This window comes from Anser cygnoides, chromosome 1 (assembly GCF_040182565.1).
Source record: "Anser cygnoides isolate HZ-2024a breed goose chromosome 1, Taihu_goose_T2T_genome, whole genome shotgun sequence".
Classification (NCBI taxonomy): Eukaryota; Metazoa; Chordata; class Aves; order Anseriformes; family Anatidae; genus Anser; species Anser cygnoides.
Genome location: NC_089873.1, coordinates 46,382,541 through 46,409,252, shown reverse-complemented (window position 1 = coordinate 46,409,252; position 26,712 = coordinate 46,382,541). Strand labels below are relative to the sequence as shown.

Sequence of the window (26,712 nt, the reverse complement as noted above, 5' to 3'; positions counted from 1 at the left end):
GTGATGGGCAACAGCTGTACTGATGAGACCATTTGCCTCTTAAGCCGCTGCTCCTGCTTTGGCTGATGGCAGCAGCTGTTTGCCCCCCATGGGGTCCTCCATTTCACTGCTGGTGGTGCAGGGCTATAGGGAGAACATTTGCTCCTATTCCCAAGCAAATGGGAGGGCCCCTGTGCCTGGCTGTTTCCTCCCTATTCCCCCCAGTCTCACTGCAGTGCCCACACTAAATTTGCTCCCAGGTAAAGCTCATTCAGCCTCTTCTGCTGAGGGGTGGTGAATCAACAGACCAGAAAGTCACTTAATCTTCAGATCTTGTTGCGTATTAAGTACTTTAAAGAAAAGGTTGAGTTTTGCAACGAGCTAAAGCCTCGTGGTGATAGGATGTTTCAGAGCAGAGGGAACACTTGGCGTCAAATCCCTCCAGGCAGAGAAAGCCTGGGCCTGGCTCTTCCACGCCTTCAGTAGGTACCCTGGGGCCTGAGCCTCTGCCCCTCTGCAGCTTAGCCCTGATGTTTGTCTCACAGGTCAAAACAAACTCACTGCAAGCTTGGGGCTGAGAAAAATAAACAAATACATAACACCACGCTTTGTGCTGTATTTGCCCTTTCCTTGAAACCTACTGACAGCTCTGCTTAGTGGATCTAATTAGAAGTTACAATCTTTTTTTTTTTTTTTATATGTATATATTCCTAACAACCAGCAGGATTTATCACAACAGAGCTCAATACACCTCTCATAATCATTCTCATGAACATCCTGCAAGCATTTTTGTAGCTAGCTGTCCAGCCAAGTGTTTAGAGCTTAGAAACTTCAGTGTTTGTTGGTGAAAAAAATATGCAGGCTGTGCCGACCTTTCGAAGTCTGACCAGCTTTAACTCATCACAGTACCAAGAGGCAAACACCTCAGACAGAGGTGATTTAGCAGCTGACTGGAGCACCTACCATCTATATTTTACTGTGTTTACATTTTCATTTTCTCTTGCTTCTTTCATTTAGGAAAATTGACGGCACCAACGTAGAGGAGGATCACATTGAGCTGACAGAAGAGGGGCGGCCTGTGCAGGCCAGCGCCCGCAGGCCGGCCCTGTGCAACTGCTACTGCTGCGGACTGCCCAAGCGCTACATCATTGCCATCATGAGCGGCCTGGGCTTTTGCATTTCCTTTGGGATTAGGTGCAACCTGGGTGTTGCCATCGTGGAAATGGTGAACAATAGCACTGTTTATGTCAATGGCAAACCAGTGCTGCAGGTGAGAAACGATCCTCCTTTCCCTGTTGTGACCCGGCCCCATTGCAGAATCATTGAAGTGCCACATATCAAAGCACTGTATATGTGTAGGTTAACAACTTAGGCAGGCACACATGTGAGTCTGGATTCCCATATATGTGCACATGCTTAACCCTTGTTTAGGTCTCTAAATCACACTAAAAGTCTGTAAGGTCTGAGCATTTGCAATGTCATACAGAGTGTAAGTAACAGAAACGAGAGCTGAGTTGGCTTATATGTTTATCAGGTCCCCAATCTTTTTGTCATAGACAAATTTTGTTGTGGTGGCAGAAGCTTTTACTGTTCACTGTCTCTCGGGGAAATGCACCCTGATGCCAGTACAGAAGGAATGATCAACTGCTGTACATAACGCTGGGCACACTCTATTCAGATTAGTGGATGACTTTCAAGACCTTTAAGTAGTCATTTGGCAGTCTGGCAACAGGTTTTATGGGTTACTGACAGTGTGGATTGTTGTCTAGAAGTATTTGGAATTAGGTGGCAAGCTATTTCAAATTTGCAGTAGATTACATGGCTCATAGCAGATGCCTACAAACTTTTAAAAATGCACCCAAGGAAATGTAGATTCAAAGCATATCTTTGTTTCTCCACTCCTGCCTTGGTTCAGGGTTGTGATATCATAAATCTCTTTCTGGACTTTATAAACATGAATGTATAAAATTGACTTATTTTTGGATCCTTTTATAATATATTATTCACAGGAATATTGACTCTTACTTGACATTTCCGCATATTTCCCTTGAGATATCACAAATATCTGCTCTGTTTTGGGCATGATATGTGAACCCTCCTGATATGGGAACTTTCTCCATGTCTCATGGTGTCTTTGCCTTCAGAAATTAACACTACTTAGAAACTAACCTGGAAAACACTAGCAGAAAATTAGGTATTTAAAAAAAGAAATGCAGGTCAGCACAGGAAAGCAGATCTCTTGACAGAGTTTACATTGGTGGGGAGGGAAATCCTTTAGCCCCTGTAAAACGTGCCTGGCTAATTAATGCCATCTTTCTCCCAGCAAGTCAAATGAGGAGCTGTTTTGTAGTTTGCTTGTTTGGAAAAAAAATCAACCTACTGAGGAAAACTGGTTCTTGCTTTTACACACACGAAGTAATATAGAAAAAAGAGATGTTAAGATCTGTCACTTTAGTTTTCATATTTACGTAGTGTTTTAGTGACAGTTTTAGTTCAGAATCTAAAAGACAATCCGTGCCGTTTTCTCTTAAGACGATTAAACACCTTTCCCTGCCATGTAGTTACCAAGAAAATAAGCATCAAGCAAAACATCATGGTTTCTCTTTTCTCCAGAACAGCCCTTCTGAACTGAGGGTTCAAGGAGAAAATGTCGACGCTAACCTTATGTTAGTGTGATTATAAAGAGTCAGGTGCTGTTCTGACCTCCCAGAATGAAGGGCAGGAGGGGCACCTTGGGTCACCTTTTCTTCACTGCCCCTATGTTTTGTTCTGGGCTTTGGCCATTGCTCTTCCAAGCAAAGTACATCAAAACGGGCTCATCACAGAACAGGAATGACCTTATTCAGGATGAGTTTTGAGAAGACTGAAACTGCTTGCTATCCAAGGCTGAGGTGCATTGCAAAAGCGTTTGTCTTGGCTGTAGACATTTTTGACTCTGAAGCATTTCTGACCAGCCTGGGGGTAGCCTTCAGTATCCAAATCCAGCTCAATGACTGGCATCACTTTTAATAAAAGATACACTAGTCAGCTAGCTAATGTTACCTATCTTTATTTCTATATTGTCTTGTCTTCAGGTGTTACACCCTCCTTTCCTTCTCCCGTACACATTTTCTGCTCCCATACTACTACTTAATGTAGATGCTGGATGGTCAGAGCTTGACAGTGATGAGAAAAAACATGGATAATACAGAACTAGCATGACCAGATCAATTCAAAGAGGATGAGCAACCTTGATAACTGTGTAAATGGATGTGTTCACTGAAAGGTAGCAGGTCCTTGTTATAACACTAAGCAGGCCTGAAAACAAAGGTTTCAGCCCAAAGGGAAGCAGTGGCAAGAAGCAAAGATGAAGGTCCATCACCAACTGCCCTTTGGCTGAAACTTTTTCCTCTCATTCACCCTGATTATAAGCTAAGAGCAGAAGCAGTAATCTCACAAAGCAATTTGACGTCTTTTTGCTTTAACTGGGAGAGGGTTCAAGCTCAGCAACACCAGTGCAAGGAGGCTGTCTTGATTTGCATGATGGGGTGACTTCCATTTGACTTTCAAATAGCGTTTACCTCATAATCAGTATGCTTCATTTTACAGCATTTTTTGTTTGTTTCCTTTGCAGAAAGCCCAATTCAATTGGGATCCAGAGACAGTGGGACTCATACATGGCTCTTTTTTCTGGGGTTACATTGTGACACAAATTCCAGGAGGGTTCATCTCAAACAAATTGGCTGCTAACAGGTAAGAAAACAATAATTGAAAGAGTTAAGACCTACAGCTTTACAGATGACTGTTTTACACAGTTTAGATGATGATTACAAAGTAGTGAATAAAAGTGTTTCAGGAATCTGAAGCTGAACTTGCAATATGTCTATAACCAAAAAAAAAAACTAACCCTAGATTTCTATTATTGATCTGATTTCTGATATTCCCAATTTAACTCATTCATCTCAAATATGTACACATTTCTTGTTTTCTAAACAATAATGCTTCCTGGAGACTGTTAGGAAAATCATACCTGGTATTTCAAACAATGCTTGTAACATTTGTCTTTCAGAAGTTGCCTTAGTGCTTCATAGCTCATCTTACCAGCAAATGAGTTTTTTTCCAATGAAATTTGACTTATCTCCTTTAAAATTTCCCAGTGAATTGAAATGTCTTCCAGAATTTTTGAAGCTGGGCACGTAGGAATTACATGTTCTGAAGGCACAAACCCATCCTCATGCACATGGACATCTTGTCTGTGGCTGGATACAATACTTATGTCTGTAATTAGGATTGCCTAGAACTTTTCTAATAGAGCCTAATGATTTCTCTTTGGCAAACAATGAGCATCTATATGGATTTCTTCCATGCTTATTGTGTTTGTGGGCTGGCATTTTTTTTTAATTCAACTGTTTCTGAAAATGATAAAAAAGTAGCTAATTTTGCCAAAGATAACTTTAGTGTTAGGCTTTACTTCAGAAAATCTTCAGAATTTGGACTACGATCACATCTGAAACAGGGAGGTTGTCTGAAGACAGCTGGTTGTAAATGAGCTCATGAGATGTGCATGTGAAGGAAGTTTGGGATCTACAGATGAAAGAGGATTGGCACTCATACCATTCTCTGCAAATAAGATATGACTTATCTACAAAGGCTTTCATAATAGGAAAAAAATCTTCAAGACCAGATCTATGTGGTTTTGCCCGAATTCAAAGTACTTTGCTCTCTGTATTCTACAGAGAGTTATAGGGGTTACAAGACTGGACATTCTTCCCACCCATATCCTTTATGAAATGACTTCAGGATAGAGTCATCCCATAGAATTCTCCAGAAGTTCAGCCCCAACTCTCCTCTGTCCATAACCCAAAGTTCCTCTGCATTCAGTTTGTACTCCTTCTTCAACACTACTAGCAATCTGTTTTTCATTTCTCTATCACATAAAGTGCCTAAACAGGGTACTTTTCACTCTGTTGAATAAGCCAAACAAATTAGCTAAGCTTAATAATTTCCCCAGTGTTTCCACTCTTGCCACCAGATTTTGCAGCAGAAGGGCCCAAAACCACAGATGTGCACACTGTTGGCTGAATAATTCAGCATATTATTAATTTGGCTTTCATTCCCTTTATTTTCTTACAACCAGTAAAATCAGCTAAGTTTACCCTCTAGCTCAATTTATTCTGTCAGATGACTGCTTTCTTAGGTACATATTATGCATATGCACAGAAAGCTATACTTCTGTCCCCAGGATACTTTCAGACTCTTTCAGAAATTTCAGACAATACAACACCACATTATAGATTTGATTAACATAACTGCATTTAGGAGTAGAATTTGCTCAAGGAACAACACCCCAAAGGATGATCTCAAAGAGAATTCCTGTTTGTAATAATAGGGATCACAAATCTGGCTGACTCCACATTTTTCCTTTATTTGTTGTTTGCCCAACCAATTTCAGCTTGGGTAGATTCAGCAGTGGTATTGAGTTTCTGTTTCAGGGGGGTAACATCTGCTTGCTAAGACCACAGGGCAGGAAACAGAGCTGGGGATTGTCTGTGAACCCACCTCCCCTAGAAAGACAAATGCTTTCTATTTCCCAACTGCACACTGGTAATGATATGTATTATTCTGTCCTGTTATTGACATTATAGATTTAGGTATAGACTCTTTTGTCACCTGTTTAAATCCCGCTCAGCACTGTGGAACCTTGAACACACATGGACCCTTCCACACCTCAGGCGTTTCTCTAATGCAAATAGTTATCTATAATAACGTGGGATTAAGATGGATCTCAGCTGAAAATAATGAGTGATATACGGTTTTGCACCAAAGTCATCTGAAACTGCATAAATTGCTTTATACATGTCCAAATTTGTATGGATCTGCATTCCCCCCAAAAGCTCATGAACCATTTAGTGACTATGTCCCTTTATCTTGCTGCTTATCCTCAAACATGCATAATAGCAAAATTTCATCATTGTTTGGTGGTGACAAGGAGACATGAAACATAAGGCACTCCATTATATCAGTTTTCAGTAACAGCACCCTGCTGACCAGAGGAGTCTTTTGCTGGAGAATTCTGTTTCGATCCAAAAGTAGCAGCTGGCCAAGGATCATGGTGGTGAGGAGAAAAGAATATGTCAATGAACTGAAAAGAACTGGGATATTCTTGGTCACGGTGGAGACCAGTTTCTTTGGGATTAAAGGCAGTGAACTGCTGGAAAGATGCTGGCTGCTTGTGAAAACAATACTTAGCCTCTTGAACAGTAACACAAGAGTGTCTGCTTCTAACAGTATAAATCATACATTTACAGTAGGCGTATTATGGTTGGCATTAAATGAAGTAGCAAAGACTGGAAAATCAATACACAGAGCTAACTGTTTGGATAAGAAAACACGTTCTCTTTCTTATGGCTTATTCTTCCACTTGCTCATTAACTTACATTTTAACATAATTTGCTGTAGTTCCCTGAGATGGTTAACCGTGTTATGATAACACGTGATATCAGTATTAGTGGCAAGGAAGAGGCAAAGTGCAAAACTTTTTTCTTCTCTGATTATAACAGAGAGCTAAGTAATACTTTTTTCTCAGCTAGATGCTTACTTGGCTTTGAAAACAGTCTCCTAAATGTCAAGATACGATCAGAGGCTTTGTGTGCCATTTCAGATTTTCAGACCGCTTTCTATATAAATTCATTCCTTTGTCACTTCCCTCTGTCAGCCTGCCCAGCCTCTTTGCTTTTGTGTTCATTTGCTAAGTGCTTTCTTGTCATTCAGATTATGAGCTGTCTAGGCATTGGCTGTTGTTTTCCTCAATAGGTGTACAGAATTTAGAGAAAATAGCGTTGATCTCTGACTGTAGATTCTTTGCGCTATAATGCTACCATTAATACTGCTATCAATAATAAGCCCAGATTCAAAATATGAGGTGATGCATATTTCCTGTGAATGTTTCCAAAAAGAAACTGAAATATAAACAATCAAAATCCTTATAACAGAAAGAAAGAGAGAGAGAGAGAGAGAAAGAAAAAAAGAAAGAAAAAAAGAAAGAAAGAAAGAAAGAAAGAAAGAAAGAAAGAAAGAAAGAAAGAGAAAGAAAGAAAGAGAAAGAAAGAAAGAAAGAAAGAAAGAAAGAAAGAAAGAAAGAAAGAAAGAAAGAAAGAAAAAGAAAGAAAGAAAGAGAAAGAAAGAAAGAAAAGAGAAAAAGAATCTGACAACAAAAAGTTGTGACACAACAACCCCATGCAATGCTAAAACCTTGGGGCAGAGTGGCTGGAAAACTGTGCAGAAGAGAAGGATCTCATGCTTGAACATGAGCTGTCAGTATGCCCAGGTGGCCAAGAAGGCCAAAGGCATCCTGGCTTGTATCAGAAATAGTGTAGCCAGCAGGACCAGGGAGGTGATCATCCCCCGTACTCTGCTCTGGTGAGGCCGCACCTCGAGTACTGTGTTCAGCTTTGGGACCCTCAGTACAAGAAGGACATTGAGGCCCTGGAGTGCGTCCGGAGAAGGGCTACAAAGCTGGTGAAGGGCCTGGAACACAAGTCCTATGAGGAGTGGCTGAGGGAACTGGGATTGTTTAGTCTGGAGAAGAGGAAGCTCAGGGGAGACCTTATTGCCCTCTGCAACTACCTGAAAGGAAGGTGTGGGGAGCTGAGAGTCAGCTGCTTCTCACACATAACTAGTGATAGGACTAGAGGGAATGGCCTCACGTTGTGCCAGGGGAGGTTTAGGTTGGAAATAGGAGATATTTCTTTCCAGAAAGAGCAGTCAGGCATTGGAACGGGTTGCCCAGGGAGGTGGTGGTGTCACCGTCCCTGGGGGTGTTCAAGGCAAGGTTGGACGTGGTGCTTAGGGACATGGTTGACATTGGTGGTAGGGGGATGGTTGGATCAGATGATCTTGGAGATCTTTTGCAGCCTTAATGATTCTATGATTCTATGAAAGTTCATAAATATTTTGAAGTGGAAGATGATAAATAGCTATGCATAGTAAGATCTGTGTATGTATTTAGTAGAAAAATGAAAAAGGAGAAAATATTTCTACTATCCAGATCTCATGATTTCAGATCAAATATCTGTCTAATACCATTCATACATCAGAATGAAGCTTTATGTGTCATTTTTGAAATGCCACTGGCATAGCAAGCCAATTCAGAACTTGTTCAACATCACTGAATTTGAACAGTTTGAAGAAGGAATGTGAATTATGGTCCTCAAACAGCAGCGTGGTGCCAGCTAGCATCAGTGTAGCTGGGAACTGGGGCCCTTTGCCACAAGGGAGTTCTTGGCTCTCAAGGTGTCACCTTGAGTCTTGGAGCAAGACAGGGCAGCTCTGAGCTGAACTCCCATCTCCTAACCTGCTGTGGTCCCCAGGGCTATCAACATCTGCAACTTTCTATCTACAGAATGAATGATATCCCACACAGAGGCAGTCCACAGGGAACCAGGCATGGTTGCTTTGGGTTGCAGACAACATAAAGATGACAATAAACTTTTGAGGATTAACAGGAATCCATTCAATTTAAACAGTGCTCAGCAGTTGTGGAGAACCCTTTCTGCTGGTTCTGATAGTTTTCAGTTCTGTAACAGGATCTAAGAGGGGATCCTCCTGTATATCAGCTTCCACAGATGCTAGAGTCATGAACTCTTGATATTCAGAGTGTGTGACACAGCTTTTGAAGACCATTTGTGGTACAGAAGGGAAACCAAGCCTTCAGTCAGCCAGGTGTGAATATATATGAAATCCTTATGGGTCCCTTCCAACTTGGGATATTCTATGATTCTATGATTCTAATAAATCAAATATAGCTCAAAATTCCTAATGGTATTAATTTAAATGGTTGTTCCAAAAGGTTGTTCTCAGTCTCTTTCTTGGTTTCCAGTGGTGTTTTCCATGGTGCAACAGCCCCAGCTCTCCAGATGTCCTTTTATGAACTATATAAGGGAACATAAGTGGGCACCCAGGGATGCTTTTTCCTTGCGCTTCAGCATCGGTGCCTGGCAAGCCTGCAGCCCATCTCATACTGCAATGACTTCCCTGTGTCCCAGCTGTCCATCATGTCTATTGTCACTATGGTTTATTATTGACACAATGCAGTAAGTGTGCACCACTCTTTGGCTAAACTTAGGAAACCCCAAGTCCGTGCGGGGAGAGCTCCCACAGACTGTGGTAAACGAGGTAGACTCAGCTCTGAGTGTCATCCCAGGGCCTCTGACTGTCCTGGAGTTTCAGTGATGCTGCTCAGATCTATAACTACCACACAGAGGTTTCTGCTGCCTGTTTCTCTAATGGGTGATAATACCTGGAAAACTGCAAATGATTTCCCAAAAGCTATAGGCTTCAGGGGCATTTAGACTTGTACCCAGCTCTAGGAAGTGCTCTTCCTGAGCAGGATAACAAAATATTTATATCATGGTTTTCATAGAAACCCTCTTGTAGAAACATCTCTTCTATGCCATAGTTACAAAGGACACTTGCTGCTATTATTTAGAGAACTAATGTTGGAAAGGAGTTAATCTTAAACTGTTCTGTTCTATGTTTTAGCAGCAGGAAGTGAAAATAATCAGCACACTCACATATTTCTGAAAGGCACTTACATTAGGCTTTACTTGATTTAAGTTAAACCCTACTGATATAACTGAATTCAAGTACTTTCAAGGATAGATGTGCTTCTCACAGTTCAGGTCTCATATAAACAGCTTAGCTACCAGCTGGTGGCATAAAAACACCCATGCCTAGTTCTCTGATATAAAGAAAAAGCAAACAAACAAACTCAGAATCTTTGTTTCTGTGTACATTAAACTCCTCTTTCATTCAGGGAAAAAATGCATTGACATTATGGGGACTTACCCCCTTTTAATAATAAAACGGCTTATGACTTGGTGGGCAGCAGTGAGATTGTCTTTGAGACTGAACCTAAGTACAGTCTGAAAAGTAGATAATAACTATATTCTCTTCTATTGCTACCTTTTTTTTTTTTTTCCCAAAGGGTATTTGGAGCAGCTATTTTTCTAACATCTACACTGAACATGTTCATCCCTTCTGCAGCAAGAGTACATTATGGCTGTGTGATGTTTGTAAGAATTCTGCAAGGTCTGGTGGAGGTAGGAACACTCACCACTTTTGTTTTGGGAGATTTGGTTCTAAAACATTATAAAAATTTTGGTCAGGTTTTCTGATCTCTCTGCAGTTTTACTTGGTACTCATTTTTTCCATTGGTATTTTTAGGATGATATTTTAAAATCATGCTAATTTATATTTTTAAGTTTATCTTAAAAGGAGATAAAGAGTTTAGGTTTATAGTGCTGGAATTTTATCTAGCTTAGAATATTTGTGCCATCCATGGCATATGTTAAACAGCATTTTTACCCGAGCACACCTTACCATTTGACTTGTTATTCAAGTAAGTTTACCATCTTCATACTGCAAAAATGAAGGTCTTCCAGACTTACTTAACCATTTCTACATAGTTCCATGGTGACAAACAGTTAGACAGGTTGACAGTGTCAGCAACTGCTTGAAGTAGAAATGCAGTGAAAGCAAATCATATGATGTGTGAAATGTCTAACAGGGTGTCACCTACCCAGCCTGCCATGGGATGTGGAGTAAGTGGGCTCCTCCACTGGAGAGAAGCAGGTTGGCAACCACATCATTCTGTGGTAAGTTGATAGGTTTGCAAGTATATAGACGTATATTTTAGTCATTTTATGATTTACAAGAGAAATGCGAACCCTCTGCCTTTTGCTGCATCTGCCCATGGCCACATTAGCTTGCACTCTGAGCTCAGGAACGAGTCTTTTTTCTTTTTTTTTTAATGTACCCCCTTTATTATTTAAAACCAATCCTCAAAATGACTCCAATAGTAAAGTAAAACAAGTCTAGAGATGTCAGATGAGAGAAATTACTTCAGGGATTGTATTTGTTATATGTATTGGATTGACTCTTCTAATCAAGTATGCACTTAATGATTATTTTAAAGGACTTGAGGACTTGGTCAGGCTTGTACTTTGCTCTGCTTACTGGGTTCCTTTCTAATGTTGACAGCCAACTTTCTAGAAGATGGTTGGTGGGAAGTTTGAGAAGACTCTGGGGAGAGGAACCCAGTGGAAAGATGGGAGAAATCAAATTCTTTCATTCCTTTTGGAATCTTTCTAGCCTCTGGCAAGAGCCATAAACCTTGTTATGGAACAGGGAGCAGGAAAAATACTGAGGTTTACACCTTGTTCTTCAAGGATACTCTCTTTTTGGTCACAGCCATGCTACAAAAAGTAATTTTTTTTTTCTTCTTTTAATTCCATTCCTTGGGTAGCAATTTTTGAAAAGAGATGCTGCAGGTCACTCTGCACCACCACATTGTCTTGCTAGAAAAAATGACTGTGACTCTCACACCTTACTGGCCCTTTCATTTCTTCTTTTGGTGAGCCTGTCTGGCTGCTAATTCCAGAGAAAACTGTGAATGCTAGTATCTCTTCATTGACTCCAGGCTAGATTTGTGTAGATGGCTACATGGGAGGAAGATAAAGCATAAACAAAATGTACTCCTTCCACTCTCACCCTAAAAGGTCCAGACATGTGGAGTACAGAGCTGAAATGTTTCTGCTGCAATTTCAGATGAGCTGTGTTGGGAGTGATGGAAAAGGCACTACTCATTAATTCAGTCTGTCATTTCTCATCCTCTAAGACACACTCATCATCTGTATTTGGTGTCCTTTCCCATTTGTAAAAGTGAAATTGGACAGGTGAGCCAGCGTCTAATAATACTGAACAAAAAACAGAAACAGTGATATTTTGAAGAGTGAGCAGGTCAGAATGGAGGAGTAGAAAACAATAAAAACAAATGTAGGTGGTAGGATAAAGCCACCTGTAGATAAATGTCTGTTAGAGATGATATTCAATAGAAAATGTAAGAGTCACAGGAAAAAACAGTCTGTCCATTAGCAGGGGAACTGGAAGTCTTGGGAAAATACGGCACTAAAATACATGTGGAAAGGTAAAAAGAAGAGTAAAATGTGAAAAAAAGCCTTCTTTAATACTGTGGGAATTTTATTTTTCTACAAATGACTCCGGGATATAGCGATTATTTACGGGTTTCAAATTACTGCATAAGAACAGACCAAAGAAAACCCTCCACCCTCAATGCTGAATTCCTAGCACTGGGTAGAGAAAGATCTACCTTGTAGCTCAGCACCCATTTCAGTTTCTACAGAGCACCAATTCTTACACTTGAAAGGTGAAGAGGAACAATGAAAAAATTAGGAAACACATTCCCTGATTCTCTATTTTCTTGCCTGGGGCTTTGCTACTGCTGCAAGAACACTGACTTACACAGAGACAAAGGAGAAGGGTCACTTCTGATTGCAGAGAAGTATTTGCTGAAGAACAGACTGAGGTGTTCCTCTGCATTTGCCAGCAGTTTTAGGTTAAAAGTGTTCATTAACAAAGCACGTAATAATGTCAAAAACACAACTATCTGATTCTCTGGAATAATTCAAAGCAATATGTCTCATATGTGAAGCCACTGGCATTGTTTTGAACTGAAATCAAATGTCCAGATTACATAAATTCACCTTTGGATCTTCATGGAAATTCCTTGCCAAACATTTAAATACTCAGCACTTTCTGCAAGTCACTCAGCAATATGTTTCACCAATTTTACATATTTCCCAATCTGAAAACCTTGGCACAGCCCACTTTTTTATCTTTTTTTTTTTTTCTTTTTCCTGACAATATTTGGCTATATATTCCAGCTGTTTGTCCATGCTGCTGACATGAACTAAACATGGTTAAACAGACTCATGGTTGGTCTGAACACTCCCGCCACTCATGGTGCTTGTTAGGTGGTGGGACTAGAGCCACAATACAAGCTTCTCGGCATATCTGCAGCCATTGGGATTTCTGGACACCAAGAAGGCTTTTGAAACTTGGGCCACTGGCTCCTCTGGACTTTACCTTCTGTGCCACAGGGTTAGGAGGGACTCCCCTCTTGAGCTTATAAAACATGCCTGAATGGTTGTACGCCAACACTGTCAGCTTTGTGAATCCCATTTACCCATTTTACAGACACAGCCCTTCTAGCTGCAAAATGAGCTGGGTGATCCCATCCCACTGAGGGCGAGTCCTTTTCACCATCCCAAGCAAAATTTCACAGTTCTATCACATATCCTATCATGTATGTTCAAAAGAAAACAAGATGCTGCTCAAACAGAAGCATCCCTCCAGTTCTGCCCCTGTGTGCACCTGCCTATACTGGCTATAGTGAAGACTGGGCTCATCTATCTTTGCTGACATGTCTTCTTCACCCTTTTTCTCCTCAGGGTCTTATGCAGGTGCAGTGGTCGCCATGCCATTGGCAGGTGTGCTAGTACAGTATATAGGATGGTCATCAGTCTTTTATATTTATGGTGAGTTGCTTAACAAAGGATCTCTTCTCCTAGACTGGTACTGCCAGCAGTTTTATTAAGTCTATGTATAGGGTATGAATCAAAATCATTCTGGGGAGTGAAGTGGTTACAAATGGGTCTTCCACTTTATTCTCTACTTATTGCAGCTTCTAAAACTTTTGTTTTGTAGTATATTGTAGCATGTTTTAAAATTCTAAAGGCCAGACTACAGCCCATGGTCACCCAGTGACAGAACTGGATGCAGTTGTGCAGGTTGCTCCACAGCACAAACACTCAAGTGTTTCGTGTCCCAGAGCACATGCTACAGCGTGTGGGGCAGCATGTGCTGCCAGCAGGGAGCCTAATGCCTCTGAAACCTTCTGCTCTGAGAAATCTGCCCCATCTGGCTGAGGTGGGTTTTCTCTGTCTTCTCTGGAGACACAGAATGCACCATAAGATTTGCCATTGAAATCTGATTGTGAAGTCTTTGTATGCAGAGTGTGACAATGTTAAGATGAATCTGTTTAGTTCCTACTCCTGGTCCCACATGAAACTTTGCTTCTGCCTTTTCTCTGTCCCATATGTACCACGTCACATGAGTGACAGAATACTCAAATGACATACAATATACACAGAGTTGGGAATCATTTTTTCTTCCTTCCTTTAGCATATTTTCTATGCAGACTTGGTTTACTTGGCTCTTGAAACAAACTTCAAGGCCTGTAGATATTGAAGTATGACTTTATTAGCTTTTAAAACCAAGCTTTGCTTTTCCTGCCTCTCCAGGAATGTTTGGGATAGTTTGGTACTTGTTCTGGCTGCTTCATGCCTATGAGAGCCCTGCTGCACATCCAACAATAACCAGTGAAGAAAGAATATATATAGAAACAAGTATTGGAGAAGGAGCTAACCTAGCTAGTGCAAACGTAAGTAAAAAAAGCTTTTTAGTGGCTGATTATAATTTATGAGCACTTTGCACAATGCTAGCGTATAATGGGATGGATACTGTTAGCTTCATAAGAACAGCAAAGCTATTTGTGTTGATATTTAGGGGCTTTTCATCTTATGAAATCTGCAGGATCAAGCTCATGCAGCTGGAGAAGTTCAGCAACAGGCAAAACATGTAGTGCTGTTTCATCTCTTGACTTATAGAGCACACCCGATCTAGGGAGGGGAAAGGAGTGGGGAGAGCAGGGAACAACGCACTCTGATCTCCTGATCTTGAGTAATCACCAGGTTAGTTAAAAATAAAAATAAAAAAATTACCAGGTTTGTTTAAAAAAAAAAAAGCTTATGGAAAGACCTAAATAAGAAGCTGAATCCAGTTGTTAAATTATCCATCTGCCTTTTGGGCTCCTGCCAAGGATGATTGAAATTCCGAGAGCTCAGATCAGGATTTCTGCCCTGCTCTCTCTCACAGTACCTCAGTGCATTATTTTAAGACTTCTCTCTCCAAGAGGATCCTGGAAGATCCTGCCAACTTAAAAGCAAAATCCTATTTTCCTATCACAATTCTCTCCGTTCCTTTAGGTTACACTTTTTTGCTAGATGTTAAAACCAAAGATATTTCTTGATATACATTCCCTTCTTGGCTTTTAGTCTTGAACATTATGAAAAAAAATAACTCCAAACTCTTTCCTCTACATGTTTTGGATAACAGTCTTGGTGAAAGTATGAAGTATCAGACTCCTTTTGGGCATGCTCCTGAAAATTGGCTGAAGTTACTCAGGTTTTGTTTGGAGACACACACGTGTTCCCGGTCATGCTTTTGCTCTTGCTGTACAGTGGTTTTACTGCAGAGGACACTAGTAGCACCATCATGTGTTCATACATGTCTGCAGGCAGACGGTTGCTTGTAGAACACAACTACAATTTTAATGAAAGATGAATACTAATGTGTATTGCCATAGTTACTTGGTTTACCTTCTGGTTTCAATTCTATTTCAAGTGAAATCTGAAGTGGTTTTTTTTTTTGTTTATTTGTTTGTTTTCATTTTTGTTTTTTCCTGCTGTATGGAATACTGAAGCATAAATAGAAACTGGAAACGCCAAAAAGAAGTTATATAAATTAAATGCTCTGCCACAGACTTTTTTTGCTGAATTAAATGAAATAGGTTGAAGCTGCCTGCTGCTGTGCTAGCAGGTGTTTTTTAGCTTGGAAAATACTTTTTTCATAATCTGTTTGCTGGAATGTCTCAAACCTCATTATATCAAAGAGTTGGGAACAGCACAATATTTTATCTAGTTTTCTTTGACTCTGATTGATCCTGTTATCCCAGCTATGGGATTTCAGATGACCATTTGTAATTTCAGTAAACAGCAATAATAGTACAGTAGTAATCCTAAAAATCTTATCTATTCCAAGAAAGTTTCTCTGCCTCTCTTTAACCACTAATTCAGGACATATCTTTTCATCCATTTTTTGTTGTAAATTGGATGCAATATACTGAATAGTCCTGATAATAAAAGATACTCATCTCTTCATTCTGCCTTATGCCTACTCAAAAATGCCTTTTTTGTTGTTGTTGTTTTTTTGTTTTTCCTAGAAATTTAGTACTCCCTGGAAAAGATTTTTCACTTCAATGCCAGTTTATGCAATCATTGTGGCGAACTTTTGCAGAAGCTGGACCTTTTATTTGCTCCTTATAAGTCAGCCTGCTTACTTTGAAGAGGTCTTTGGATTTGCAATAAGCAAGGTAAACATCTGAGACGAAGCAGTGACCTTCAGACCCCACCACAGGAGATCCAGAGTGCTTGAGGATCTCCAGATCCCTCTTGAGCCATTTCAGTAGATTATTCCCAGTAGCTGGGATGGCATGCTTTTACTGATCTGATAGATATGAAAGCTTGCTAATATCAAATTGTTAACAAAAAGAAAGAACAGGAAAGTTACTTTCATTGATAAAAAAGAAACACATAATCAAAAACAACAGGTAAGTAAAGAGAAATGCACATTTTGTTTAGTGTTACCTGCCAGATTTTCACTTCTGCTCTGGCTTCTCCTCCTGGGCCAAGAGGAGGTATTCACATCACCCTGCTTTGGGCATCTACTCTAACTAGCTAAATTAAAGCAGACTTGTGCTCCTTTGCTGGTCGTTGGAAAGAGGAAAAACTCCTTTGGAGCACCAGCTCCAGACTTTTTAGACAGACTTCTCTTCTTTCTTTTTATTATAGCTTGGGTCCTTTTCCTGTGTCCGTTGCATAGGCACGAGGACTCAGAGCTGGGAAATACCTGGGAGAAAAGCTGGTACTACCTGGATGGGAGCATGCTGGAGTCTCTCAAGCTCCTAGAAATCCTTAAAGCTGGGATAAAGGTAGCCTAAGGTCACCCAGATTTTGTTTGCAGGTCCTCTTGGAGGAAGGGTCCATAATCCACACAAAGATTCATGCTAAAAATGTGTCTGAGAGGGGAAGAAAAAAAAAGGTGAAGAAAAGAGATACAGTTCTTGATCTTTTCCCCCTAAATCCTGAGGAAGTATATCAGCAGTAAACACTCGTTTGTCTAATTGCAGGTTGGCCTTTTGTCTGCAGTTCCCCACATGGTCATGACAATCATCGTACCCATTGGAGGGCAGCTAGCTGACTTCTTACGGAGCAGGAAGATTTTAACCACTACCACTGTAAGGAAGGTCATGAATTGTGGAGGTACTACTGGATTCTGAAAATACAATATTACAGTTGTGTGCTGCACCTGATGCAGATATCATAGTTTGGTCCACATTTTATTGTAATAAGAGAAAAAATTCTAGTTTACTTTTGCAGTTGATTAATCTGAAACATTTAATGGAGAGCAGATGTTAGATGTCCTCATGCTGTAAATCCTTACTCATCAGGCACATCCTTTTAAAAAGGGAGGAGGCAAGATGCATTGTTAATAATTATAAAGGCAATAAGGACTCGCTCAGATGAGATTGTGATAAAACAGGTCTCATTCTGAAAATTTGTATTGACTAAGCTACCCATGTCCTGTGGTGCTGGAGAGACCCCTTCCCAGTGGATACAGCTTTGCATTAACTGGCTGTGTTCCTGTGTGCTACTTCCAGCGGAGCCCACTGACAAATTTAGGCTGGAGATGTCATGTAAAAGAAAAGTGGGGGATGGACTGACTCATTTTTACTCAGCACAAAATAATTTATTTCTAGTTTAGTCACTAGAACTGAAAAATCAATGACATCTGCATGTAACTGGGATATACTAAATTAGAGCAAAAATTTGAAGCCAGATAGCCTGTGGAGTCATGCTCCTGTGCCAGATCCTGGCTTACATTATTTATGGATGGCACAGGCTCCCTGAAATAGAGATGCCTGCAGTCAGAGATGCACACAGTTTGGCTATACATCTTCACAAAGAATTCTCATCTTCTATTTATTCATTGTATTTTCAGGGAGTACTTTCAGGGTCACTCAAAAAAAATAAACAGAAGGACCATAATGTTACATGTTAGAAAATGATAATTTCCAGTAATGCCAGAGACTAGAAGTTGCCTGTGACACCCAGGCATGTCCTATTGTCTTGATGAAACACTTATCTGAAAAATACTCTTTTGTTCCATCTGCCAAGAACTTGTCACATCACTACAGCCATAAGAAATTGAAGGCAAAATGTATTTTTCTCCTTACCCTGTCATGTATTTTGTTCTGTGAATTTTACATTGCTTTTCACAGAATCACTTTTTCATTGTTTCTCTTTACTGCTCGATGAATTAACTTCCCCTGTTCCTTGGGTCATTTATACAACAACAGGGAGTAAAAAGTATATTCTGAACAAAAAGAAAAAAAATTAAAATATTCCTGCAAGTATATTCTCAACAATAAATATTTAAATGTTCCTGTGAATCCACAAGGCTGCCAAGTATATTCAAGAATAGCTTTAAGATATGACAGAACTTTGAGTCATATTAAGCTACTATTTTGGCTAGACCTTAATGGTATCTCTGTGACTAACAGCAATTAGAATGTAATTTATTCCCATGTGTTTAATTTGAAGGCTTTGGAATGGAAGCAACCTTGCTTTTGGTGGTTGGCTATTCTCATACAAAAGGTGTGGCTATTTCCTTTCTGGTTTTAGCAGTAGGTTTCAGTGGCTTTGCAATTTCAGGTAAGAATAATCTTACTATTGATTTTATTATTAATAATAAAAGTGATGTTACTGTTGTCACTATCATAATTTCTATTATTGTGTTTCTTCTTAGCATGGCTGTTTATGGGGTATTCCCTACTACTTCCTAGATCAGGAATAATTCATTTCTATATCTATGAAACATGTTGCATGTAGAATATGAATTTTTGAAAGAACCTGCTCTATATTGTTTCCATTTTACAACAGCTTTGTGCTGTTTGGTTTCTAATGCCTATTTATGGTGTTGGACACCTCTTATCCTTCCATAAAGGGTATCTCTTAAAAGAGGGAGAAAGAATTACTCTGGAATTAATAGTTACTCAAAGGGTACTGGTTGCAACCCCATGGCCAACTGTAGCTGCCAGTTTGCTCTTTCTAGGCCAGTTCCACCTCTGTTGTGTCCTATAACCACCCCTTCTCCAGAACAGCTGTTTCTGCCAGTTGCATGGGGCTTGCCAGTCTCAGACTGACTTTGTAGCTCCAACACTACCTCTGCTATTAAAAATAACATAACTCTTATGAAAATGGAAGCCCACCAGCTGGAAAATGCCAAGGAGATGAACAAAACTGACCAGCAAAATAACTGCTGGTCTTCAGTCTTCTCAGGATTACACAGATGGGAAATAGTTGTGCTACTCAGTTATGAGGTTTTTGCTTGGCAGGCCATTTCTATCAATCAATTTTTATTGTAGAATTTTCCCAGCACTCAGCTTTTTACTGTACTTAATCCCACGAATTTGGAATTCATCACCCTTTCCTGTGATCATCCATGGTTCATATGACTAATTTTCATTACTTAACGCACGATTATTATCTGAGCTGATTTTTACTCTTTGTTTTTATTTCTTAATGAAATATTTACCCAGAAGATATGCTATAGTCAGGGTAATTAATTTTCTTACTGTTTTATATCCTGATTTTGTTGTTGGCTTTTTGTTTGTTTGTTTCAGTATGTTGTTAAAATATTCTTTAAGGAATTGGAAAATGTATTTAAAAAACACTACTACATAAATAAAAAGAAAACTTTTTTAAAAACATCAGACAAACAAACATCAGACTTTCACTTCCTAATTAAAAATGTTTGCTGAGTGCATTGTTTCAGTATAAGATGGGACTTCCCACTACCAAGAAGCAAGGACAAACTATATTTTCCATACAACATGGTCCCCATAGGTGGGGAAAAAAGGGTGTTTGAAAAAGAGAAAAGAGTTACAATGTATCTTCCATCTTTATCACTAAGAAAATACTACCCTTCTTATATGTGTTTTCCTACCTGTTTCAGCCTTGTTCAGCCAGAATGGCTGGAGAAAACCCTGTTGGCTTGGTAGCACAAAGTTGACTATTTCTCTTATGTGTTGTAGGATTCAACGTGAATCACTTGGACATAGCCCCGCGTTACGCCAGCATTCTGATGGGGATCTCCAATGGCGTGGGGACGCTGTCAGGCATGGTGTGCCCACTCATTGTTGGTGCAATGACAAAACATAAGGTAACAATTCTCCATGTCTTCTAGGAAAAGGATTACATTATGCAGCAAAAGACATTTCAAAGCTTTCTGGGAACCCCATTTCATCATCAATCTCTGCAACTTCTTTCTGTTGTTGTTTGTTTATTTTAAAAGTCCACTTCTACAACAGTGCAGGGGCCAGATTCTCAGCTATTAAAAACTAATTATCTGTGTAGGGAGATATTATTTTATACCACCTCAGGCTGAGTCTCTGCAATATATCTATTCTACTAGGAAATGATTAAGGGGCCGACTTGGGAAACTCCTCTGCAATGCAACTCTGGTAGGGTTCCTAAGCAATCACTGATTTACGATTAAGATTAACTCAGTTTTTAGTGAGAGCTCAGCTTTTCCAACTCCATGAATATTTCACATTGCAGAGATAAACTTCACTGTGCTAAAATATAAGCAAACAAAAACCAAAATAACAAAACCCAACATTTTTCTATTGTATTAGCCATTATTATGAAATAAAAAGTCTTCACAATACATCTCATATATTTTTCTATCTGTAACATCAGGAATCAAACAATGATCACAGTCATTGTTCAGTATGTGCTAATTCATGGTCCAATTCATACATTAATATTTCTTTTTACTGCAAACTTAATGAGACCTGCACTGTTCTTTCAGACCCGTGAAGAATGGCAAAACGTCTTTCTGATTGCAGCCTTGGTGCATTACAGTGGAGTGATATTCTATGCTATCTTTGCTTCTGGGGAGAAGCAGGAATGGGCTGACCCTGAAAATCTCAATGAAGAGAAATGTGGCATAATTGATCAAGATGAACTGGCTGAAGAAACTGAGATGAACAATGAAACTTTTGTAAGTCCAAAGAAAATGTATGGTGCTACCAGTCAAAACAGTGAAGTACAGAGAAGGGAATGGAGAAAACAAAAGCAAATGACTCAAGACATGGAAGAACAGACTTCTTACCATTATGAAAATGGAAATTTTCAAGATTTGTCATAGTACTTGAAATTGTAAGGTTTGTATAGCAGCTAGTCCCATCTCCCCTTCTGCCTAGCTGCCCCAAATCATCTGGTATCCATATTTATTTTCTTATTCAATTGTGTAAAATTGGCCTTGTGGCCAGACACAAGGAGTGGTAATTCCCTTCTAGCAGTGTAGAAGATATTTAACAGTGGCACTGAGAGAAGTGACACTAGGTCTTCACTCTGCCACTGGATCCCTTTGGGAGAAGCTCCTGTGCCTGGTAGGAGATGAACAGCCCTGGTAAAGATCCTGCCTGGTGGAAGCCTATGACTGTGGGAGCAATGAGTGCCCTCACCTTCTCATCTGAACAGAGAAAGGACAATGTCATATCAAATGGTGGATCCACAGTGATATATGTGGTTACTGGGGCTCTAGCAGTGTGAGAGTTTGCCCTGAGGGACCCTGTTTTGCCTTTTTAGGATTCTTGTAGGTTGGCATTTGAGCTGCTTAACCCATGTCAAACTGCAAGCTCATGCCAAAAGATCAAAGTGGAGGGAAAAAAAGATTTATGACATGAGGCTCTAATTAATTACTAATAGTCACTCAACAACAGGAAGAGGAACATATAGCAAAGACGGCACAGTATTGCTTCAACAGTTCCTTTAAACTGATCATCAGTCTGCTTTATATGGATAGTCCACAGGGTCTGGATAAGGAGATAAAATGGATACTTGTGAGATTTGTCCCCATCCAAAGATTTTGTGCCGGCATGAAATAATTTTGAATACAAAATCATCATTAGTGATGTAATATTATTAATCCTTATGAAAGGAAATCATCATCCTGCTGGGATTAGGTTTCTCACTCAATTCATTATTGTGAAGTCATTTAAATATATTTTTCTAGTATTATAATGATAGAGTTCCTGTGTCAACCCCAACAATCTTTATTTAGGCAAATGAGCTTACACAAGTAAAGTCTTTAGTTCTGGATCTATAACTTTTTTTTCATCTATGCCACAGTCTCACTGTTGCTACAAATGAAGCACTGTACCATCTAAGAGTTAACAGAATATCTGTGTCTAAAAGTAATTTTATTTTGCTATAGGTATATGGTTTACAATATAAAGTGGCTTTAGCATTTTCCTACACGTTTTAGAATCAACCAGTGGAGCATGCTGTGTCATCACAAACAGTTAGCTGCAACTCAGAGACCCACTGTGGCATTACTATTCATTTCAGAATGGAGAATTTCAGTAAGATATGATTTAAATTGTCTTACATTATTATTGTTGCCTCATTAAATCAAGTGAAAGCGATTCTGTCTAGTCTATGATGTGCTTTGTGATATTTCATTATTATTGTTCTCATGTACCGTATATAGCCACTGTGATGCACACAAGATGAGAATATTTCTAATATTCATTTTGCTGTTTTGTTGAAGCACAATTGAATACTATGAGTGGAATTACACTTGTACATTCATTTGAATCTGTGGATGATTTATATTCCCTACAAATGTAACTAAACACGGAGATTGGGAAGTTAGTGAATTCTCTTTATATATCACTCCTTCATTTCCTACCCAGCAAAATCCAATCTACAACAGTATATATGGATGAGAAGTAAAGTGAGGTGAAGGCATGTCTAATGTCATTTCGATGAGGATTTTTAATTGGTATTATCAGTTAATTTAATTATATGAGCATTGTTATGGTACAGTGCAATCCTACCTCGACACAATGCGGTTTATTAATAAGCCTCTTCAAATATATATATAGATATTTATTCAAAATTTTACACTTCAGTTTAGACTAGAGTTGTTTATTTCACTATTGACTTTTAGAACAGATACAGGAAAATATAATCTTTCTTGCAGGTGATACTCAACATTTGGGGATTTAAGTGGCAGGAGGCGGACAAATGCTCTCACCGGTATATCAAAAAAGCTGGACCAGCTGATGTCAAACTAGGTTGCAACATCCATCACATCTTGTGATAAAAAGAAGGCCACTTCTTTGCATATGCACAAAACAGACAGCTTCTCCTTCCTTCTTCAATCATGTTATACGTAGTTACTACAGGAACTCTTTATCTGGAAAACAGCATTATGAAAGGATTTAATATAAGAATTTAACTATAATCTGGCAGAGAGGAAAGAGGAAGAGAATCAACTAGCTTTAGTAAGAGAAGACCACACAATGATTTTTCAAGTAATAAAGAGGGCTAACACTACTGTTTCACTAGGAGGAACACAAAGTGAGTGAATGTTTTTATTATGACAAAGAATTACAAACATCCTGAAAATTTCAGAAATAGCCAAACATGAGAGCTCGGTTGCCTCTGTGGTCAGTGTAGCTGCTATTTCTTGCTGACATAGATATGCATCACAGCTGTCAGAAGTGACACTTGGTACAGCGTGGAAGAATCATTTCATATCCACAAACAGACCACACTGATTTAGTTCAGAAAATGTTTGACTTCATTGAATAGTTGAGCATTACTTAAAACCTTGAAAGAAATGGTTCAAAAAATTTTGAACAAGCTTTTGCATATAAGCACTTTATTTTCTAAACGTAACTTCCACAGGCACAGTATTATGTCTGAGAAGCTGAAGTTATTTATGTATTGCAAAGCTACGGCTTTCCGGAAATCACATTCAGATATTTGGGCCTTCTCCCTTTCCTTTTCATCTGCTTTAAAATTTTCTGTTGTATTGCATAAACTGTAAACACCAGCACCGGTTGAAGTTACTTTTCTTTCCTGGAAATCTTTGTTACTTAATCAACTGTTTGATCTACTTTGTGGCTTCCACATTACTGTATGACCAAGAATGAAGCCAATTTATTGAGATTAAATAGGCTTCACAACTCCAGGATTACTGGATCTCTTTATCTTCAATCTGCTTCAAGAGTCTTCTCTTGTGTGATCTGAGAGAACACAGTCACTGAGGGTGTTTCTGCTAAAACTGTCTTCTTAAAATATGTTAGAATTTGAAACATTTAAGGAACCAGGAAAACAACTGACATAACCCTAAGCTGACTCCTAAAAAGTTGCAGCTCTAATGTTAATGGATGCAAATAACCCAAATGATTTTTTCTAAGAAATATTATTTTGATTAAAATTCAGTTATTGCATTATTTGCAGATTTTTCTTTCCCCATGTCAAAAATTGCTTCTTCACATTTTCAAATATAAAACAGCACTAGTAAACTCAGTGTTTGATTTGAAAATAGTTTTCTGATTGTAGAAGGAAGAAAGATTTGGTTTATATCAGAAAAGAGATCTGAATCAAGCTAGAGGAAGATACATCCCTCCTCAATGTCAAACGGCAAAATAGACAGGCCACAAAATAATAATTTGAGTAGAGGAAAAGTAGCACAGTAAGTCCTGGGTGTAAATTGTTCACTGGTCTTTCTTAACAAAGCTGCAGCTATTACTTCCTTGACACCTGTTTTTTTTTCCAGGTACCACAACAGAAGCTTAACGGTAGTTAATACTCCTCTTACATTTATGTAAGCATTAAATGAAATTTTCCTTGTAGTAAGAAGGGACAAATTAATGACAGAAACGATGAAAGTTCACCTGAGTAGAAACTTACCCAGGGAAATAATCACTTGGTCCAAAAAAGCATACAGACTTCTGGGTAAAATACATAACAAGCACATCCAGATGTTAGCAAAGTGCCAGGAGGAGTCTCGTGTGTAACATAATTAATTTGAAAGTAGCAAGGCAAAAATTAATTCAAGGTCATGCAAAATGTGTCATGACTTTAAATGAATATTTCCAATTGACTCCTGATGTCAGTTAGTTGCAGAGAACTTTAAGTTTAGTTGTATCTTTAAGGATTTTTTAAAAGGAAAATTCTGTTAAAAAAAGATTCTTACTTCCCGTTCTCCTTTGAAGACCTTAATCTGAAAGCGCTATTTAACTATTTGTATTTTAAGAGAGAGGAATGAGCATTCTGTGTGATGAAAAAGCAGAAAGCAAAAAAGAGAAAAAGCGAACGCAAGTTGTAGTTGAGAGACACTGCAGACAGAGGGCTGGTGAAGGGCTTGAATTCAGCATCAAAATTCCAGAAACAGAACTTCGTGTTTTGCAGATTTTTGAGTTCAAAACCTACAAGATGGGTCAAAACCTGATATTCTGCATGGCACAAAAGTTCAGGGAGATCCACTCAGGTCTGATTTCAAAGTTTAACTGTCATGAAATCAGGAATAAATAAACGGAGAGATTCAAAACCCCTCATTCTTACGCCATATGAATGCTTATGTTGTGTAGATAACACAACTCGCACTACATAGCTCCATGTGTATATGCAGAAGAAAGTCTGGTAGGCTTCTTTCTAAAAATGTTTTTAATTACTCACATACTGATATCAGTTATTTTTTAACATCCAGTTGATAAGAGTGTTTAGATGTGACAGCAAAAATTGTCCCCTTTTTATCTCAAACTTTTTGTGATTTAGTGCTTATAATGCCTAGCATTTTTACAGCTCTTCTATATGCAGAATTGCACGAGGAAAATGAGGAATATATGTAAAAAATGCAGTAAGATTTGGTTTCTTCATGCTGAGCTATCTTTGAAATAACACAATGAGAGCCAACAATTTCTTCCCTGAGAGCAAACCATTTGGATATTTTAAGTCTCCCTCATAATAAAAGCTTGAATCATTTAGCCTCTCATTTAATTAGTGTATTAGATATCTGCAGCAGCCAACAGACTACGGTTGTTTATCTATAACTGGGTTTATCTGCTCAATAAAGCCAGAGCTCGGAATCTTGTTGTAGAAAATTGGCATCTACTTTGCTCCTTGTTTTAGGCTCAGTTCTAGCACACCACAAATTTAGAGCTCCTTTGAGCAGGTCATGGCAGCTCAGTTAAATATGTGTTAGGCAAACTAGAACTCATGAAAAATAAATCTTCATTAGGTCAGAGTTATGGTTGCCCAGAGGTTTGTCATGAATCTTTGGAGCACCACCTTCAGTAAGAGAACAACTTTTGTAAACCAGGAAATATTTAAGGTAGCCAATAAAGATAGCTGTACTCTCAGGAATTGGCAGGCATAGCCAGCACTGTGCCAGGTGTTTTCTCTCTGCTGGGCATAGCTGTAATGAACAGTGGGGGAATTAGTCAGAGAAACTTGCTGATGCCATGATTAAGATAAGGGGAATTGGGCTTTCTCTTGTTTTAGGGAGAGGACTTTGATCCCATCTGCTTGTTCCCTGCTGCCTCTCCATGTGTGTAATCAAAAGAAAGATGTCCTCGGAGACTCAATTTATATCCTGACAGCGACCAGTTCTGTAGTTTGTGCTGGTAGAAATTTGCAGGGGTTATAAGCAGCTTATGGATCCCTGCTGATTCACAATGGGAAGGGAAAATCATAGTACTAAAGGGTAATCTGAATTTAGAAGAAGACATTACCTTTAATGAGAAAAACAAGTGAAGGACAATCAACATGAATGGGCATATTGTTACTCCTGTGGAATAATCCAGTCATATGGGGCAGGCAGAGTCAGCTTGGAGAACCCTAGAAAGTAGGTTTTCCCTTAGCAAGGGAATGCAATATCCTCTGTCCTGCACTGTTCACTTCCCATTTCCCATTGCTCTATACTGGCTGCAAATTAAGTGTTTACAGGGCTTTGGGCATGGAGCAGAAAATAGCTGCAATTGCAGTGGACCTTATCTTTATTGTGTATGTTCTTGTTTTTACCAGTGGTTTCTCCTGACCCTTGCCACCTCGTGAAACAGTACATGAGACAAGTTTGGGTTTTTTAGTAACTTCTGTGGTTTTTTTGTTTTCTTTTTTTTTTCTTTTT

General features: G+C 39.1%; 1 protein-coding gene across 1 annotated transcript in view; it reads left to right on the top strand.

Annotated features, from left to right (window-relative positions):
• SLC17A8 (solute carrier family 17 member 8) overlaps window positions 1-23,708 on the top strand; it is a 29,908-nt gene extending 6,200 nt beyond the window's left edge. The window contains exons 2-12 of the mRNA XM_013182552.3: window positions 997-1,249; window positions 3,593-3,711; window positions 9,944-10,058; window positions 10,526-10,613; window positions 13,269-13,355; window positions 14,121-14,260; window positions 15,881-16,030; window positions 16,847-16,979; window positions 18,321-18,431; window positions 19,814-19,941; window positions 20,593-23,708. Coding sequence (XP_013038006.2) covers window positions 997-1,249; window positions 3,593-3,711; window positions 9,944-10,058; window positions 10,526-10,613; window positions 13,269-13,355; window positions 14,121-14,260; window positions 15,881-16,030; window positions 16,847-16,979; window positions 18,321-18,431; window positions 19,814-19,941; window positions 20,593-20,931 — 1,663 coding nt within the window. The 3' untranslated portion in view covers window positions 20,932-23,708. The remainder of the gene's footprint in view (window positions 1-996; window positions 1,250-3,592; window positions 3,712-9,943; window positions 10,059-10,525; window positions 10,614-13,268; window positions 13,356-14,120; window positions 14,261-15,880; window positions 16,031-16,846; window positions 16,980-18,320; window positions 18,432-19,813; window positions 19,942-20,592) is intronic.
• Window positions 23,709-26,712: the final 3,004 nt, after the last annotated feature.